Source organism: Rhopilema esculentum, chromosome 15, assembly GCF_057945365.1.
Source record: "Rhopilema esculentum isolate cy_ngs chromosome 15, ASM5794536v1, whole genome shotgun sequence".
NCBI classification, from domain to species: domain Eukaryota; kingdom Metazoa; phylum Cnidaria; class Scyphozoa; order Rhizostomeae; family Rhizostomatidae; genus Rhopilema; species Rhopilema esculentum.
The window spans coordinates 7,719,638-7,739,037 of NC_142829.1; the positions used below are offsets into that span (position 1 = coordinate 7,719,638).

At 37.5% G+C, this 19,400-nt stretch overlaps 1 protein-coding gene across 3 annotated transcripts in view; it reads left to right on the forward strand.

Moving 5' to 3' along the window:
• LOC135685489 (dystrophin) overlaps window positions 1–19,400 on the forward strand; it is a 102,794-nt gene that overhangs the window by 16,112 nt on the left and 67,282 nt on the right. Inside the window, exons 6-13 of one of the 3 annotated variants that reach the window (XM_065201454.2) lie at window positions 2,220–2,311; window positions 6,056–6,136; window positions 7,210–7,325; window positions 11,275–11,402; window positions 15,996–16,169; window positions 16,756–16,937; window positions 18,716–18,860; window positions 19,080–19,246. In XM_065201454.2, coding sequence (XP_065057526.2) covers window positions 2,220–2,311; window positions 6,056–6,136; window positions 7,210–7,325; window positions 11,275–11,402; window positions 15,996–16,169; window positions 16,756–16,937; window positions 18,716–18,860; window positions 19,080–19,246 — 1,085 coding nt within the window. Of the gene's footprint in view, window positions 1–2,219; window positions 2,312–6,055; window positions 6,137–7,209; window positions 7,326–7,374; window positions 9,551–11,274; window positions 11,403–11,463; window positions 13,193–15,995; window positions 16,170–16,755; window positions 16,938–18,715; window positions 18,861–19,079; window positions 19,247–19,400 lie in introns of those variants that run through there. The other 2 variants (XM_065201455.2, XM_065201456.2) reach the window with 2 other exon arrangements.

Sequence of the window (19,400 nt, forward strand, 5' to 3'; positions counted from 1 at the left end):
ACTTGTGAAGATACTGCCATGTAAACAAGCTACAATACGGCAAAGTCAAACAGACCTCCCCGCAAAATGTTTGTAACACACCGGCTCTCAGGCAGCAATCACTTGTAGCCGCGGTGCCAATAACTACTGGTAATCTTTAAGGCAGCCACTTCTGATAAACAGATCCCATTATCTGCTTGTTTTCTGGCAAGCTTTATACAGCATTCGGGTGCAGTGGTAACTGCGTATCCACAAGCATGGAATGTTACCATAGCACTCAGATGCCCCGAGTCTCGGATATTGATACAGTTCTTAAATTTAGGCAAAAGACCTTCAATCTAAGTTTTGTTTCACAAATACTAGACGCTTTGTTTGCAAAGCGATACTTAGAAGTGCGATTTTATTAAAGTTATATTCGGTTTAGGTTATGTGTACCCTGTTCCATAAGATCATAGGAAGTCGGTTCCTAATGTTTTTTGTCAGCCGCTCATCGTTTGCTATAGTCCAATTATTTGACCCCGTATAATTTCGTGGAATCAACTTATAAAGTGGAATCCAGATTTATTTCACTTCCTGGAACAGCATTTCCAATTATATCTCGAAATGTCATCATTTTTCACATATAACCTTAACGAATTAAGGGATTCTTTTAATTCACTGCTTTGTTCACGAATAGCTAGTGATTGTAATGGGTAATTCTACAAAGTTCGTAAAGAAAGTACACCATTTTTAGGTTTAAATTATCTTGATGCTTTGTTGGCTATGTCATGCAGTTTCGGTTCTAGCATCGGATCTAGGACATTTCCTTGGCTATCCCACAATGCATTCTGGAATAACTCTAAGTACTGTTACCAGGCTGTGTCTCAATGGATCTTAAGATTCACAGGGTCAATTCTCTAGGTATTGTTTTCAACAGTTTTTTCTCGGATTGATTATGGAGATGATAGTTTGTACAAGATGACAGGCACGACACTAACCGAAGGAGGACATGATAGATAAATGAAAATCATTAATCTGTACTTAAAATGGAGTAAAACTTCGTGGACTGCAAAGAGCGACAGCTGTCTCTTGTGCAGCTCAGACACTTTGGACCTGTTTTATTAGATGTTTTATCAAAGAGTACTCTCAAAATCGGCTTGCAAATGAGGCCATACGTTCCTTGAAAACGCTTGTTATTTTTTAATCCAAGTTGAGAGAACATTTTTTATCGTAAGAGAGATTGTAAAGTAGAGAATGATTTTAAACTTTAATTTCAAGATTCTGATTGTATGTAACTCCTTTAAAGTTCAGGTTTTTCTAATATTGTATATGTTCAAAACAGGGCCCTTATTGATAACAGCACCTTTGTTGCTGAAAAGGCAACCCTGTATAAATAATTATATTTTTATATTATTATGTCAAGACTGAGACTAGTTGGATTCAAAACAGACTCAACCTAGATTTGTATATGAACATTTTCGTTGTCTCTAACAAATATAATTTCGGTTCAAACAGACGAAGGTAGTTCTTTCTACATTTCTACACGTCTAAATACAGCATCAGAACGGAATCGAATCTCTTGACGTGATAACAAGGTCACGAACATTTCATAACATCATTCATGACATCATAATTTAGAACTGAAATTTCCAGAATATTAAGAAACTAGAGTACTCAACATCGACCTTTATTTCTTATAAAAAATGAGTGTAGTTCTTTCTATATTCTACGGGCCCAAGAGGGTAATTCCTCCCAAGGAAGAGCAGTATTTTGGCCTTGCCTAGTAATACATCTTCGGAGTAAACAATGTAAGCCAAGCGAAACATCGCGGTGTTTAGAGGAAGACGGTTCTTAGCTGCTACTGCGAATTTTTCTGCTTTTATCGAGCAACTACATTTTGTAGTAGTACTGTCTTATCAAAAATATTTCAGAATTCTTAGTAACTTCAAGTCGTTTTAGCCTAAACTGATGTCTGGATACAAGATCGCTGTGTCTCAAAAGTTTGATTTAAGTTTGATCGTGTATTACTGGTAGCATTTGTTTGTTTGTACAACACTCAGGCTCGTCTCCCCCGTTTAGTTGCAAGGCAGCCATATTTTATTGTGATACAGAACCTGGTGTAAGGGGGTATGGTCAACTGTTTTTGCTTGATCTGCACTGGAAATCCGTAAATTCCGATAATACCGCAAAGTGAATCGAATTAAATTTGTTAATTATTTATTCCATCATCTCCGTCTAGCTCCTTTTGTTTCGTTATTAAGGTGAAAAGCGCAATGAGCCAGTTTGTGGAAGACGTAAGACAGACGGACGTCGAGAAGACCTTGATTAACTGGTGTAAACATTCCACAAAAGGGTAAGTCATGTTTTGCTTTCTCTACCACAACTTTCGCTACTACTATATCTGCCTAATAGCATGTATTTTTCCCAAACAGGTCTCCATAGCCACTATTATTTGGTATATACATTTGCCAGTCTTTATGTTAAGCAATATGTATACATAAGTTGGTAACTTCCAACCAGCGCAAACCTATGGAACCCCCTTCAAGTCTCAAGTCTATGCAAACAAACGACCATCTCTATAGAACGACCATCTCTATAGAACGACCACTCTGTTTTCAATCCAAAACAAAGTTCAAATCTCTTAGAAACCGTTCTATTGTTGAAGCAGCTTATCTTTCATGTTACGATAATGATTGTTGACTACGGATAATTTAGGAGAGCTGTTTGAATCAATTTTTCGCTAAATTGTTGCATAGGTCTACCAAACGTGCTGTGCAAGGAACTGCAAGTGTCACAACACTGCAGCATTGTGCATAGTGGTTTTTAAGCTTAATGGATTTTTAAGCCCCAAAAAGATTTTTTCTAGATATACCAAGAGCATACATGCCAGCTCGTTAATACATGGGATCTGTTTCGGGTATCACACATACCGGAGATCTATTTTTCTACCTCACTGTTCCCTTTGTTTATATGTTTTGTTCTATCTTCTTTTCACCCAAAGTGCTGCCCTTATGCACCATTACAATTTATCAGTAGCAACGTTCAGGGAAACTGGTTACTTGTAGCATCTAGTTCTACTTCAATGAAATTCCAGCAGGTGTTTTTTCTATTGCCACTTGAATAGAGCTTGATGCTGGATGGCTCTGATGTTTCTATGCCATGGATGCGGCGCAAAGGTGGCCTGGCGGTTGTACCCCCCTGTTTACTCCAAATTGACACAATTTTGCTTCATGCTATTGGCCTTGTCAGATTTAATTTCAAAGCTCCGATTTTTCTCTTATCATAGCATAATACCCGTGTTATTATCAAGGTATGGTAAAATGTAAATTTTGGTTTGAAGTCGAAAGGAATCGGCCACCACATTTGGATGAAATCTTACGTCAATTATTGGCCCTTTTGTTTAGCTATGTAGCAAGCTCCAAAATATTTAGGGCCCAAGGAGAATATGCTGAAAAATATCTGATGTGTTCTGAAACCTGAAACTTAACAGAAAAGTGAAATGTGTCGCGAATCATGAAGTATGATGCCAAGCTCTGCAGATTTGAATTTAATCTTTTTTCAGAGTTTCAACCATTCTCTTAGATGCCTTGAAAATAAGCATCACAAACTTTGCGAAGTTAAAGGCTTTTGTCCAACCTGAATGCTTTGCGATTTTATTTCCAAAAAAGCGGCCTAATATCGAACTGCATGAAAATACAAAACACAGTCAATTTCTCTAGACAGCTACCGCTAAGCATGCCGGTTGCGCCAGAGCCTTTCAAGCTTGTAGTAACAAAATTTCATAGTGACGCAATTTTCTTACTTTAAAATGGGTTTCTACTTTGGCGAGTCTGGTCAGGACACGAGGCATGAAAACAAAGTGTTTCTATTCCCTCTCTTTATCCCATAAAAGCTCGCCCTTTACTTTATTTTGAGTTTTGAGGCAACGTAAGCTCATTATGTCTGTCAGGGCCCGTTCGAAAGTACTCTTTATGAACAGAATATTCTTTGCCGAAAAGTTTAATTTCCCTTGAAGGCTAATTATTCTTCTTTATAACACCCTTGTTATTTTGCCAAAAGTCACCTCTTCAAAAGCCTCCTATGTCTTTTGTGTTTTTTCAACGTCTTGACAAGTGAAAAACCAAAATTTGTTACAATGCCCCCAGTATTCGAAAAAACGTTCCCATGCAATGATTGTTGCTTTGTCCATTATGCGAAAAAATCACAAAAGTTGATTGAAATCAATTGCAATCACTTGAATTATGCGATCATATTAACTGTGGAAACCAGCCTAAAGAAAATCTCTTTTATGGTGATGTTTTTTGGCAAGCCTAACACAGCATCTTGTTAGCAATACTTTGCAATACTTTGGTCAATATTTATTGTTTGTCATGCTCCATCTTATCGAATATTGTCTAGAAATTTATCTCATTCAATTGAGATGAAAATACAATTTTTCTGCTATCTTCTTATTCACAGCATGTTCTCTGCTAAATTATTTATTTCAACTGAATATTATAACACATTTAGTTCTAGTTTAATATAAGATCCACTTAATTTGCTTTTTTTATGCAAAGCGTTCGCTGACCACATTAGCTGCGATGGAACTTCCATAATTACACACGACCTCTGTTTCATTTAAAATTTATAGGTTAGTCTTGTTAAAAGCTTAAGCATGCGCTCTAAGGCTTGCCAAAGGTTGTCTGAAATATCTGTAAACATTTATCCCAAAATGTATTTAGCACTGTGTGACAAATTTCTGGGTTTTGAAAGTGAAGAATAGGATAATTTTTCCTGGCTGTGAAATGTTTCCAAAACCCACTGTACTATTCCAGCTGAAATTCAAATCATATGTTGATATGTCAATCGGGTTTAATAGAATTCGCATAATCGAGTTAATTCTGTAATCCTTGCTAACTTCAGTTTAATCTTATTGCATAGACAAAATTCAATCCAAGAGATTTCGACCAAATACAAGATTTGTTTTATTTTACGCTGCTTAATATTGAAGGTCATTAGGTTTGGGAAAGTGGCTGAAAGTGTGTTAGAGTTTGTTTTTACTATCGCTCATCATCTTCTTGGATTAATATTTTACAACTCTTTTCTCGCAACCTGATAACCAGTTTCCCCCCCCCCCACTCTTCTCGACAAAAGTTTCCCCATCACAATGCTTTCAAACTCGTCCCTGAACTGCTTTTTAAATTATACTTTAAAATTGAAATTAAAATTGAAAAAATTAAACTCAACTCAAAATTACACTTTCCTCAATTTATGATGTCGTATCATCTATCCTTAGGACCACCTCTTTTGTTACAGGAGACCAAAAAAACAGACAATTATAGACAGTGATCTGTTATTGATCTGTTAAACTGAAACAAGGCCTCAAATTGTCATTAGACAGATGCTTGGGGGCCATGTTTCCCCGCCCCCTCGTTCGTTGGTCGTACCTTTAAAGCAGTTTACTTGACAAAAAACACTAGGAGCAAGAAAAAATCCGAAGGGCTATTCACTTTTGCAAATAGCGTGCGAGATTTTCCCTTGAACAAAAGATTTCTGGGGATTTTCAGATAAAACAATAAAATTCCAACAAAAAAGTACGGGATTTTCTTGGAGTGATTTGCCCCTTTCGAAATATCCAGAACACCGGTGTCAGAGAATGTGAGGATTTCATTGCTAGAGAACAAGCAATAAATCAGGTCAAGACATCCTAATAAAAAACGTATTCACTTCAAGAAATCTTTTCAGAGCTTTTTCAGTATACTAAATTTTTTTGTATTTTCCGAGGAAGCCCATATCAGCTTTCTTCCTCTTCACAGTACCCTCTCTTGCATTGCTAGTTATGGCCTAATTATTTGCCCTAGGCTAGTCTAGGTCCGCATTAAGTCTAGGTGTAATGATCATTCCTGACATAGGGCGAAGCCGGTCTACTGCCGACTCTGTTTGAGGAGTCATTGGTTTCTTTCTCTCTATCCATTAGTAAAGTTAACATTCTCATAAAATTCATAGCTGTGTCTGTCTGTATGATTGTTGATTTTTTTCAGACAAGAATGGAACCATCTCAATGGAGCTAGCAGTATTAGTCAGTTTGATCCAATACAATTAACGATTATTTTTTCAGGTACAAGGGCGTGCACATCAAAAACTTCACGACATCGTGGCAAGACGGTTTAGCTTTCAACGCATTGCTGCATCATCAACGGTGAGTTTTGTCAATGTTTTGGAATACACTCTTATTTTATAAGAACCCGATACCTTTTGCAAGCTTGATGTTCTTCATTTTGGATAATTCGAGGCTTAGGTGGTCTTTATGCCATTCTAATTCCAACACTAATTTTTCTGTGTTATAAAATGTTTGTAAGGCCACTAATAAACATTTTTTCACGAAATTTCTAGGAGCACGGTTGGTTCGCTGATAAGTCTCCTCTATTGTGTTAACCTGATAGAAAAATTAAAAAAACATCGTTTTTCTTCTAATTTTCAATCTTATGCTGATTATGTTCTTATGTTGCTCTTAGTGTGTCTCACTAGGCGACAATTAGCTCTCGCCAACTTAAAATTCCCTGTAGCTTTGTTTCTGAATCGAATTTACTCAATACATCAGATGGATCAATAGCAAGACAAGCTTATCTTTACCGCAAGATAAGATGCAGACTAAGCTAACCGAGCAAACATGAAGTACTTGATGGTTGTTTAATTACTGGTGGAGGTTTATGTCTAATACCGATTTGATTTGTTGAGCATCCTCTTTTGATTCATGTTGCCCAGGGGCTGTTTGACACACTTGCCATGTAAATCGTTGTCATTATCGAAATTGGAGGTGATTGATTTGTAATTCAATTGAAAGAAACTAGAAACTAGAAAATAAAGAGAGGTAGTGGCGAAGAGGATTTGATGACTACAGAGGTGAATAGCTGTATTTGCATCTAGAAAATTGTTATATCCAATGGCGGCACAAGACAGACTAGAATGTGGGTGGACATTATATAAAATTGTTATCCACAACCTTTTTACTGCCAAAAACGCCCTTGTACCAACAGAGAACGCCAATTTTTCCAATAAGGATCGCCAATAACAAACTGTTGGTTAACACACTTTCAAAATCTTAAAATCATACTAAAAATAACATTTGCCAATATAATGCCCCTCTCCATCATTTTATCGTCGAACTTTGGATGAATACAAAATCGGTCCTGCCCTGTTGTGCCGCAATTGGTTATATCTACTGTTGCTATTTTACTGAGTAGCTAAGAAGAAATAATGATTGTATTTTAGCCCTGATGTATTTGATTACAAATTGTGTCTTGGAAGACCACCATATGAAAATCTCGAACATGCATTCCGTGTGGCTAGAGAACATTTTGGGATAGAGCCCCTTCTCGACCCAGAAGGTGAGTAGTGTTTATTTTGCACAGTAAACTCTTACGGGTGAAGGGGGGGGGCTGTTAAAAAGCAAGTCTCTTCGGTGTTGATTGCTTCTATGAGATATTGTTTTTATTTAAAGTAATGATGTTGTAACGTGAAAATGGTACTTGAAAATTTCACTTGTCCCTAACGGAGGAGCAAAGCGCAGTTATTCTTTTTCTGTGAGAAAAGGTGACCTCTACCTTATTTTCTAGGCCTATTTGAAACGAAAAAGGGAATCTCTATGGACAAATAAACGGTTAACGTGATGTTATAAGCCGTAACATCCTGATTTTGAACTATTGTTGTTTTATAGAGAAACAGCAAACAACATATATTGGTATAAGGTATATGTTATTGGCATGGCTCACCAAAGATGACCAGGGATAAGGGGGGAGGGTAAATTATATTCTAATTTACAGCAATAAAATCGTCTACAACAACAAACAACAAACAATGGACCCCCAATTATGCTTCGGTGCCTTGTTGCGAAGCTGCTTTTACAAACATGTTCTAGACTATATATATATTGTTTATGTAAATAATTCGAGCCAAAGAAGAGATTTCTGGTTAAGGTTATGGTTTCAGGCAAAACATTTTTCTTGTCTTATGGAAAATTACTTGAAGAGGGATGTTGCCAGGGTTCCCAATCCAGTCAGGCCCTTTTTGTCATCGTTTTTTTGTTGAGCAAGCCATTTGCTGTTATAAGAAAAGCCTTTTGCGAAAAGCCTTTTGCGGAAAGCCTTTTGCTTTTCCTTACCAATGGCTGCTGGAAATCTTCGATATCTCAAAGTCTACTAGCAGGTCTTTTCAACATTTGCAATGAAATTGCTGGCAGGCATCGTCAACAACGCGGATCTCAAAGTCAATAAATGTCAGCCAAAAGAAAATTAAGGAGTATTCTTGAATACATTTTTCTGGAAGGCATGTTTTGGCTTATCGATGGTGTTTTACTAGACGTCAATGGATACTCAAGTCTTTTTATGTTTGACAGGGTATATTTGTTTTACCATATTCTTTCCTTCTTTGCGTTATTTTTAACGAGGGGCGATTCACTCTTGCAAACAGCGTACGAGATTTTGCCTAAAACAAAAGGATTTCTGGGGATTTTCAGATAAAACAATAGGATTTTCGCAAAAGGTGTACGAGATTTTCTTAGAGTGATTTGCCCCTCGATTTTTAAAAGCGTACAGTGCAAATGTGAGAAACATCTAAGAAATGACGATAACTAATAGACATTAAAAGGGTATCGATAAGAGTAAGACTAGTTTTGTCATCAAATTAATCGAACACATGCTTCTAAGGCCAGTGGGATAGCGGCCACTCGTCGTAATTTCTGATATGATAGGCAAAGGGGGCACATGTGTTGGTATTTGATGCACATAAATAGAATCCTATTTTCACATTCAAAATTAATACCATGGTTTGTCAGTTAAAATCCCTTGCCATAGCACTTTGTTACACTAGTTTTCTCACGGTAGGAGACAAGAAAGATTGTTTATGTAAAAAGTGGTTTAGAGGATATACAAGTGAGGGTCGGGAAAGGTATAGAAAGAGGGTACATGTTCAGTTTGTTTTGCAAACATCGTGTGATATTGCCTGCCAAGTTATCGAAACATATGGGCGATTTTATATTTGATATAGATAATTTTGCGAAGCAATGCAAATGAAATTAAATAGTAAAATCCTGACATCACTTCGTAGCCTGTTGGGCGAGGCGAGGCCCAATTTAATTGTCTGCAGGGACATTCACTTCGGGGACTAAAAGCAAACATTGTCAATTGATGTATGTTTGCATTGAATCTGAACATCAATAAATTTTATCGGTGGTGATTAGGCTGAGTATACAGTGCCCACTAATGGGTGTAATCCCCCATTTGTGTGCAAAATAGATTGTTTACCGAAGGAAGCATTGCACTTCAATTTATTCATTAAATAACCTTGGTTTGATATGATTTTGTTTTATCCGGCTTGTTAATCATCTCAGACGATGCGTTGTGCATGATCGCGCTAAGCCCTTTAACGATTTTCAAGGATTTTGCAACCAGCGATGCTGCAGACTTCCACAATAAACTGCCATTGCTGTCGATAAGAAGGCAGCGAAAATAAACAAGTTGTTTCGCAGAACCTTTCCCCTGTTGATTCTATGCCTTCAGTGTGAGTATAGAAACATCTCAGACCGACTCTGGAGTACGCAGCCGTTCATGTTTGCGTGAGTAGCCACTTCAATGTTTAGAAACCAAGTGCTTTTTCACAGCTATCGTCTGTTAAAACATGTTCTAATGCCGTTTTTTTAAGCTGTGGTATCAGGCAGTCAGTTGTGCCCTTTCAAAGATATAATTTGTGTGCCTGACTAAATTTCATTGCTGCTTGTTGAGAATATAACGTAATGTTTTTGTAGGCCGGCTCGTCGTTGCTTTGAGATAAACGTTGGCTCATTTCTTTGCTAAATTAACCGTATAAAATTAATGATTTTATGTTTTTTTATCAAACTCGGTAACGAATAGTTTAAAGAGATTTATGCAGTGCAAGAAATTATTTTTCAGTGAATTAAGAATAAGGAATGTTTCAATAATTCTCCTGAGCAAAGTCTGCTCCTATTCATTGCCAAATGTTAGTTTACATAAACATTTGTTTTTGTTTGAAAGCAGTTATGATTTGATGTTTTTCAATTGCTTCAAAATGTTTCAGCACGGGAGAAGGAGCGGGTATTTACCGATTACGTCGCGTTTAATCAAAGTTTAAAACACCCCCATTCAGCACCAGTTCGTGGTAGTGGAATAATTTGATTTATCATTGACTATTATTTTGTATTTTTTGACGATGTGATTTGGTGGCCTAGATTTTTCTTGTAGCGAGTTTTATGTTAACAGTTACCTTTTAATTAAATTTTCGTCAATAAGTGGGAAACTCATAAAAAGGAAAGTTTAACTAGCTGTTTTTTGTGCAAAAATGTTCTTGCTACATATTTTTTTTAATCTGACTTCATGCTTGTTAGCCAGCCATGTTTTCAGTATACGAAGGTATAATAACGTGGTCCGCTGCTGTGAACTCTAGGGAGCCTTGCTTCCAGCACATTTCTTATTTTCGTCTTGCATTCTCGTGGCCTTCTGGCCTATTTCTCTTCGCTAATCACGTACAACCTCACGGCGAAATCAAACAAACCAAATCGACCGCAACTCATCTGCTCAACATTCTTGGTTTCATCTTGGTTTTCAATATTTGATTTTGCACACCTTGCAAGACGGATCAAACTCAACCGCAGTCTTGACCAAATAAGTGTTCACTAACGCACCAAAGTGCTCATTTATGAAAATATTAGAAAGAGCATTCTGCTGTACAATATGGGAATTACAGGTACCCCCACTGAACTAGTATGCTTTTTTACGCTTCCTGCCCCAGAAACGCCCCTACGTTTTCCCATGGTATCATATGATATTAACAGCTACCCCACTGATGTGAGATGCTTGTTTTAGACCATCTGCAACTGATACATCCCTCCTATCAGGAGAGGGGGCGGGGCTGGGGGGCGGGGCGGGAAGGAGGTGGACATGGCAATATAATACTTTGGTTACTTAGAATATAGTTACTGAAAGTCTTATATTAAAAAGGAGTTTGATTTGTTACCTTTTTTAAATTTTTATCACAATTGCTGAAAATTTCAATATGAATATCCCAGTATAGACGCATGTTTCTTCATAGTTCATGTAAATTTATTTTCTTATGTTAAAATTATTGCTCAATGTAACAATTTCCTCTGACATTTTAAAGATCTCAAATTCCCGTTTTATACTAGGCTTCAAATCTCTAAATAATTTATCGTTGAATTTAATAATTTTCTTTGAAATCAGAAAAACCCCACTTACTGTTTTAAACTATGCTTCCAGTTTCACAATATTTTAATACGTAACTGGAATAATTTTTTTGTTATTTTAGACGTGAAAAACCACCCGGACAAGAAGTCCATTTTGATGTACCTGACTATACTGTTTGAAGTAATGTCAGGTGACCAGAAACAAATCGTTCTTGAAGAAGTCAGCGAAAGCTCAGAGAATGAGTTACAGGTAATTGTTCTAAGCAGTTTAATTTTTAAAGCTATTTTTATACAGTAAAGTATCTTTCGGGTACTCATGTCAATGCTGGTGTAATTTAGAGGGGTTTGTGATTTATAAGGATTTATAAGGAGTTATAAAACCGTTTAAAAATCTATTTGAAGTTCTAAAAATCTATTTGAAGTCTTAAAAATCTTTCTAAATCTATTAAAAATCAATTTCGACCCAGTATTTACCAAAAGCAGGGGCGGAAACTTGGGCGGGGGGGGGAGACTATTTTTTAATAAGATGATGTCACATTCCCCCTTTGTTCTAGAACAAAATACCATTGTCCTCCAAAGTATTAGGAGGGAATAAAAGTCCAAAGTAAAAACAAAAGACCGCCCCCCTCGCCCCCCAGGTGTCCGCCACTGACCATAAGTTAATGCAAGAAACTTCTGTGGTAGGAGCATCAGGAGCAGATTTTGTCCTCTGTTGCTTTTATTGTTTTATAGTAGAAAAGTTTGAAGTTAAGGAGAAAAGACATGGTTTCTAAACATAGTCCGAATGATGTCACGCCCAACCAATTTGGGACGGCAATTTTTCCCAAAAGGAATGGTAAAGTCTATGTGACTTAAAATTGTGGTAACATAAAGGCTGTTTTGAAATCATAGAATCAGATCAAAAAGAAACTTTTCCAAAATATTACTACCCCCACAACATCTTCTCGTCGATTTTAAACGCAGCACAAATTTGGCCCACCCGAGAACTGAGGGGATGGGTTGAGTCCTTGTCGTAGCAATTGACTCGAATTATGTGTGATGGGAGTTGGCTTGTAAGGTTGGGGGCCTATTCAACAGTTAGGGTGTATTAATGTATCTCTTATCTGCTCTGCCCTAACGGCTGGCCTTCTTCAGTTGCCAAAGTAAAAAGAAAGAAAGAAAGAAAGACATTTCTCATTCCTTAAATTAACAGCTCCTCTGCTGCAGCTGCTCCACTTTGATTTCCGTACTTTGATTTATGAGGCTCTGGTACCCAGGGTACAGTCGCTGCCAAATACTTTTTAATACACAAGACCACCCTGTAAGCTATGAAAAATAGCTGTTTAAAGTGCGCATGCGGAATCTTTATCAAGAATCCTCCGGATCTTTCTCCTCTTTTATTTACTCCCTTTGAACAATTGGCAAAACACGAAATATTTCGCTTTGCTGCTTGCTTTACATTTTATCAAACAATTGGGTTTAGCTATGTACACAAAAAGGTCTGAAGATTTTAAATTTCTTAGTCTATTCGGATTCATTTGATAAAATCAGCAATTAATATGCGTGTTGAATTTTTCTGTCCAAGTATCAGTCGTTTTTAACATACTGGATTTAAAAACGAAATCTTCTATATATAGAGCATAATCCTAGTTTTGCATGATTGATACCGGTCTGTCCACAATGGAAAATGAGATAACTTCAATTAAAGCATAATTCTTAGGAATCTGTTTCGTTTGTACCGCGCGATCCGGGTTTGTTCCGCTGTGTTCAACCGGTCCTTTTCAACTCTGGTGCCTGAAGCGCTCGATATCGTCACATTGTATTCTACGATTGGGCACCCTATGTTTTCGGAATTTCACACCCACTAATGTGATGGATATGGCACAGTGTGTCTCGCGGTGGAAGCCTACCCATCAACAGAGGCCAACGAGCCACGTTCGCCAAGTAAGGCAATACTTCCACTTGCATCAAAACAATCCACATCGAGGTGTAGGAAATTAGCTCAGCTTCCAAGTCAGAATCGACAGTCAATGCAAAGTCAACATGCCTAGGTTTTGGAAGGTAGGATTCTTCGTATAGACTGAATGTTTTTCTTGTATAAATATTGTTTGTTGATGTTTCTTCTAGGGGTCCTTTTTGCTTTCCTAGTGAAATCGTGATCGCCTCTCCTAGTAGGCTACACAGTGTACTTTCGGTGCCAATGGCGGCCTACATTAATTGGAATTTATGTTTAGGACTTAATCATAGCAGGTTTTGGACGACGAAATTTTGTTGTATTGGTTACACTGGCCTTTCCTATCGCAAGGGATCACATGTATGATTGCAGAATAGCACGGGGACATTGTCAGAAGCGAATCAATTTGCTCTAGGGAAATGGAAAGCGGGGAAAGGAAAGTGTTTTGTCGAACTAGGAGGGTATCTAGGGAGGAAGTAGTCAGTGACGTCTATTTCGTGATTCCGAAGTACTCAACCAAGGTATGCGTTGATATTTGAGGAGACTTAATCCTTCCCTTTGATTGCCGCGCCTGTCATCGTTCTTTACGTTTGGTAATACAAAACACATGCGATTTCCCAACGGAAATTTTATATTCTGCTGCATCGCCTAGAGTTTCCCAAAGGGAACGATCTCAAATGTACGGAAATCATGGATAAGATCTTTAGGGGATCGTATGGAATGCTAATTAGGGAGGGGGTATTTCAGCAAAGAGGCAACAAGGCATTTGGAAAGATATTCAAATGACAATAAAATACGCCCCCCTTTTATGATCTCAATTTTGGTTAGACATGCCACAGAAAATCCATTGTAAAGATAAAAAGAATACCATCCAGCTATATTTGATCTCATTCCAAGAAGAAAAGTAGAATTGTGGAATTTGTCATGTCTGGAAAAGAGTATTGAGCTGGCAGATTACTAAATAAGATATAAATTATCTCAAAGATAAGAATATTTGATCCTCCTATTTTGATTAACCTTTTGTACTTCGTTTTTCAGTTAATTATGAAACTGATTTTAAATATACTGTCTGTCGCTCTATCTATCTTAAAATCTACTCATTTGTTTTCCCTAGGAATACTGTTGATAAAAATCGAAATTCTTTTGTGCTTTTCGTCGTTGAATTCTGCTGCGAATTTTTTTGCATGCCCTTGGTTTCGTATTCTAGAAAGCAAAAGATAAGTTTCTTTTTAAAAGTGTTTTAAGATGAAATTTGGTGAAAATAATGAAGGAATAAAACAGCGATTGAGTTGATTTCAAGTGCTGCATACTTCAATCCATGCTCGCCATTGGGGCAAAAAAATGCCAGTTAGACACCGCACGCAGTGGGCCTACATTTTTGGCTTTGATAGCAGTTCCCTTTAAAAAATCATTTTATGCCTGAAAATTAGCACAAGTAAAGTCGAAATGATACTGTTTTGGTAAAGGAATTGGCACCTGCCCTCTTGGTCCCTGTGCCCCAGGTAACAGGTTAGGCCATTTCTAAAATCTCGCAGGAAGTTTGTTCAGAGTGGGGCGGAAATATCTCACCACGTGTGGATGAGATAGGGTTTCCATATTGAAAATTGTCTCATTTTCTTTCAGTTAAAGAAAGAAGGATCAGCTTTCATTGACAATATACATGAGCTCTGACACAGGTTGGAAAGTAGGAAGGCGAAGAGAAAATTTATCACTCATCAAAAAAATTTGAAACAACTTTTGTTTTGCAAAAAATGTGGTGCATGCCCCAAGCCCCCCTTTGTCGAGTGCTCTGCTAAAGTTAGTTCCTCTGAACAACTGTTTTTAAAATTGAAATTCATATGTTCATGCCAAAACTTTAGCTCAAGTTTTAAACAGGGCTCCATTTTCCACCTTGACTCTGATTGCCGAGTGCTCCGATTGCGGATTGCAGATTTAAGAATGATATGTATGGGTTTCATTTTATATTCTTAAAAGGGGAGTTTTATAGAGCCCTTTTTCGTTCTCTTTCAATTGCAGAGGGGTAAATGTTAAAAAAGATTGCAAGAAGGGGGAGTCGACTAGGGTTGACAAGCCCTAATTTGCAGGAATATCTTTAATCTGCAATAAATCTGATTTTTTACCTGCTTCTGATTCGTTGAGTTTTGGGTCTTGTTCTGCAAGACACTGCAGGTGTTTCCAATAATTGTATTTGCTTATGCCAATTATTTACTTTGGTTGTTTAAAGAGCGCCCTGTAGCCAGTGATCTGTTTTGAGACAGCAAAACATACATGCATTTATGGACACCCTGTTGTTCAAGATCTGGTATACAGGGGCAAAGTCAACTGAAAGAAAATAGAAAAAACTTTTTTGACGGCCACTAGAAGCCAAAGGGTTGCAGATATTTGTTGACAAGAATGGAACGAAAGGGTGCAGATGTTCTCGAAAGTTTAGAAAAAATGTACTTTTTCATCGAGCGGCAGTAAAAGCAAGTTTATTTGAAGTTTTTCTCCACCGTAATTGGTCAGTTGACCCCTCCTGGTTAACATTATCTTACCTGTTTGTCTTGTAATGTTGTACTTTTATATTATAGATATTAACAGCTTATTGACAGTGGAATAGTTTCAAACATGCCCTAGCTGTATTAAATATATTTCATACGGCACTATAGAAAGTCAGTGGCGGAAATTATTGGGGTCATGGGTAAGCCCAGCCCCCTCTCCCCCCCAGATCAGCGTTCTCGTCGGAAAACTCAGTCTTTTGTCGGCAAACGTTTAACGTGCCGAAAGCCCATTCAAAATTTTATCATGTCTTGCCCATTCAAGCCCCCCCCCCCCAAATGAAAGCCTGAATTTCCGCCGCTGTAGAATGTTATACATGATTTTTAGTTTGTGAGCACTGTAATTATCCACACCATACTCTATTTTTGTTAGGCCCGCGACAGCCCAACCCCAAGTTCAGTCTCTACTTTATCTGAATGGGAGGACTACAATGAGACGTTGACTCAGGTGCTGACCTGGCTTCTACAAGCAGAAACCCAGCTGAAGCAGCAGGCTCCTGTTTCCGACAAAGTAGACGTCGTTAAAGAGCAGTTTAGGGAACATGAGGTCTGTACTCACCAAAGTTTATTGCTGTTTATTGTGAAGGGGTATAAGGACTTTCATTTTCTGGCTGAAAGTATGCTCATTAAGAAATTATAAAGATCCAGGTAGTTTTAAAGTAATTTGTCTATAAAATCTGCAATTGAGTTTGTGCAGATCGAAGACACCAGTCCGCCGTTCCTGTTCGCCCGTGCCCCATTGATATTTCATTTGTAACAAAATGCAGTTCGAATCAGACATGACCTATTTACGTATTGGCTCAAATTATTCAATCTTAGATATGAGCAAATATACTATATTATAGATTGATATGATTTATATTTAGTAATGTAGTACACTGAATATGTGTATAAGGAATGCCATTTCTAAGTCGCTGTAACTAGCTGGGCGAGTATGACATGCTACTGCCAAGAGAACTGGCCTAGGGTCCTGGATATTTGCAGTGAAAGGTTGCAATTGTCTTCAACTGCCATGTTGCCTAAGGATGACCACCATAGCTAAAGGTGGCGCTTTAAAGAAATTCCCTCCTTCAATAAATTATAACTCTTAAAGGTATTAGCGTGTTTTAAAATTAATCCTCATTTTCTAAAAGGAATTTATGATGGTCTTGACGTCACATCAGTCGAGTGTTGGTGGTGTTCTTGAGTTCGGGAGTCAGCTGATAAATGAAGGCATTGTATCTGGCAACGATGAACGGGAAATTCGAGAACAGATGACGTTGCTAAGTGATAGATGGGAAAACCTGCGTGTTGGAGCAATGGAAAGGCAAACAAAGTGAGTGATATAAATAATCACATGTAATAGATAATAATCAACTTATCAAATGTCAGGAAGTTATTATTATTATTATTATTATTATTTTCATTCATTTCATTCTTATTTTCATTCAAGAAGTGAGTCATTTTTTTAAATTATTAAAAGGAAAAAGTGAAAAAGTCTGTCCCTTTTGATTTGTAATATCACTGTCTTTTTCGCTTGTAATTATTCCTCATCCCTCTTACATGTTTTGACTAAACTTAGAAAATTTTCTTAATTTAAAATGACCCATAAAGAGAGAGATATAATCAAATAAATATTTTGTGAGGATAAACAGAGGTTGTGCCGTGAAGCAGCGTGGCCCTGTTCCTTCACAAATCATGGCGGTCTGTTGCAAGATCCAGTTTCGCTGGATTTGGTATTGCCCTGGGTTTTGTTGTAATTATATACGCTGCTGTTGCTACAAAATCATTTTGCAACAGCCTCATTTGCACTGGCCTCTTACCACTGCTATCACATCATCAGTACACGTGCTTGTAGAACCCAATATAAACCTAATGCAAACAATCTTTTTGGTGGTACAAAACTTGAAAATGGCTTTGAAAGAAGCCAACCTTTGAGTAAACTAAATCTTTTCGTCTGATACTCTTCAGAGATTTTTAAGAGTATAAACTTAATGGTGTTGTACAGCCAGCAGACGTTGCGCCTCTAAGTTCACCTGTTAACTGTGTGTCTGTGGTGTCTCTTATGATAGTGACTCCAGGAAGGTTTTGATTTCGCATAGAGCGGTGGTACCATTTCGAAACTTTGAATGATATTGTGTGATTTGTAGCAGGAAGTCTAAAGCCAGTGACTGTAATCCTCTCTCCTTGTTAGCCAATCTGAAACCAAATATTTAGTCAGTCAAATAGTTAGTCGAATATTTGTTATTCGAGTTGATAGAAGAATAGGGGTTTCTTTTCATCAATTAATTCGATATCAAGCGAAGTTAGATTAACATTTCAGGATATCCCATTTTGATCCTATTTGTTCTCCGTGAAAGGGATCTCTGGGTTTAACGACTAACATGAAGTCACGGAATTTAGTTATGTTTTTGTTTTGGCATAGTCCACTCGAGCGTGTACAGGTTTGCTAGCTTCAACAGAGCGTGTTTTAAAAAACCACAAGCGATAGCGCCATATATTTTTTGTGGAGCTGGGGTTAAATTCCATTAAAGTAATGTTGTATTACCTGTGATAGTAAGAATTACCATAGCCAAATTATCTTTAGTTACATATACTTTTGCTTCTTAAAAGTGGCTAAGGGGCAGCAAAGTGATATACGAATTATGGGGAGGTAAGGGGTGAAAGAATTAAGGACAAACGGAAATTAGCCAAGGCAACGTGGGGAAGGGGCAAAGGGAAATAGAATAAGGAGAGGAAACAAATGCAGGATAAAGGCGTAGGAAGGAATTTATAGGGTTAAGCGAAGGGAACAAATGTGACTAATGGAACAAACGAAGGAAAGAAATGTGAAGGGAGTGATATGAAAGGAATTGATGCATTTTATTTTATAAATGCCTAACAAGGTTCCAGTGAAAATATGTAAACTAGATGGGAATCCTACGTTTCTTGAGGGCCTGGCTCTTTTCCATTTCTTGTTGACCTCAATTTCGTTCGTAAGTAATATACAACTACAGTATCAATGATGGCTTGTTGAATGCTTGCCTGTTTATGAGTCGATGATCCCCATTCATCACTAATTACAGTTTTATACCATAGTATTCACTCATAATTTGATATCGTCTTCTTGAAAAGGTTGCACCAAGCCCTGATGGCCCAACAGCAGCAGCAACTACGAGAACTAGCAAACTGGCTCTCTACCGCCGAAAGGAGAATGGAAGAGTCAGCCTCGATTGGATCCGACTTAGAAGCTGTAAGAAACCAAGTCGAAGAACACAAGGTCCATATTTGTTTTTGTTTGCATCTAAATGGTTGTCCTATCTAGCATTTAATGATCAAATTTTAAGAAGCTTTTTGTTAAGAATTCAGCATTCTTAGGAAATTTTTACTATGGTCGGGGTAATAGAACAAAAGATCATCTATGTAAAGAGTTACATGTTTTCAAATATGTTGATAGCGAGTTCATCTAGTAATTTTTAAATTTTAATTTTTTCAACAGAAATTTCAGGAGGACTTGGAATTTCAGCAACAGCATGTCAATTCTTTAAGTCACATGGTTGTTGTTGTTGACGAGAGTGAAAATGAGAATGCGACGGCTGATCTGGAGGAGCAGTTAGCAGTTCTGGGTGAACGCTGGTCTGCAGTTTGCAAATGGACCGAACAACGGTACGTCTGGTGTCAACTGCACGCAGGCTATTTTTAATATTCCTATCGGCTAATCTGAAACATGGAATGTGAAATGTTGTGAAATGTTGGAATGCTGGAATGTTTATTTATTTAGTTGCAATTGACTAAGATTTCATCACAATTATTACTGTTT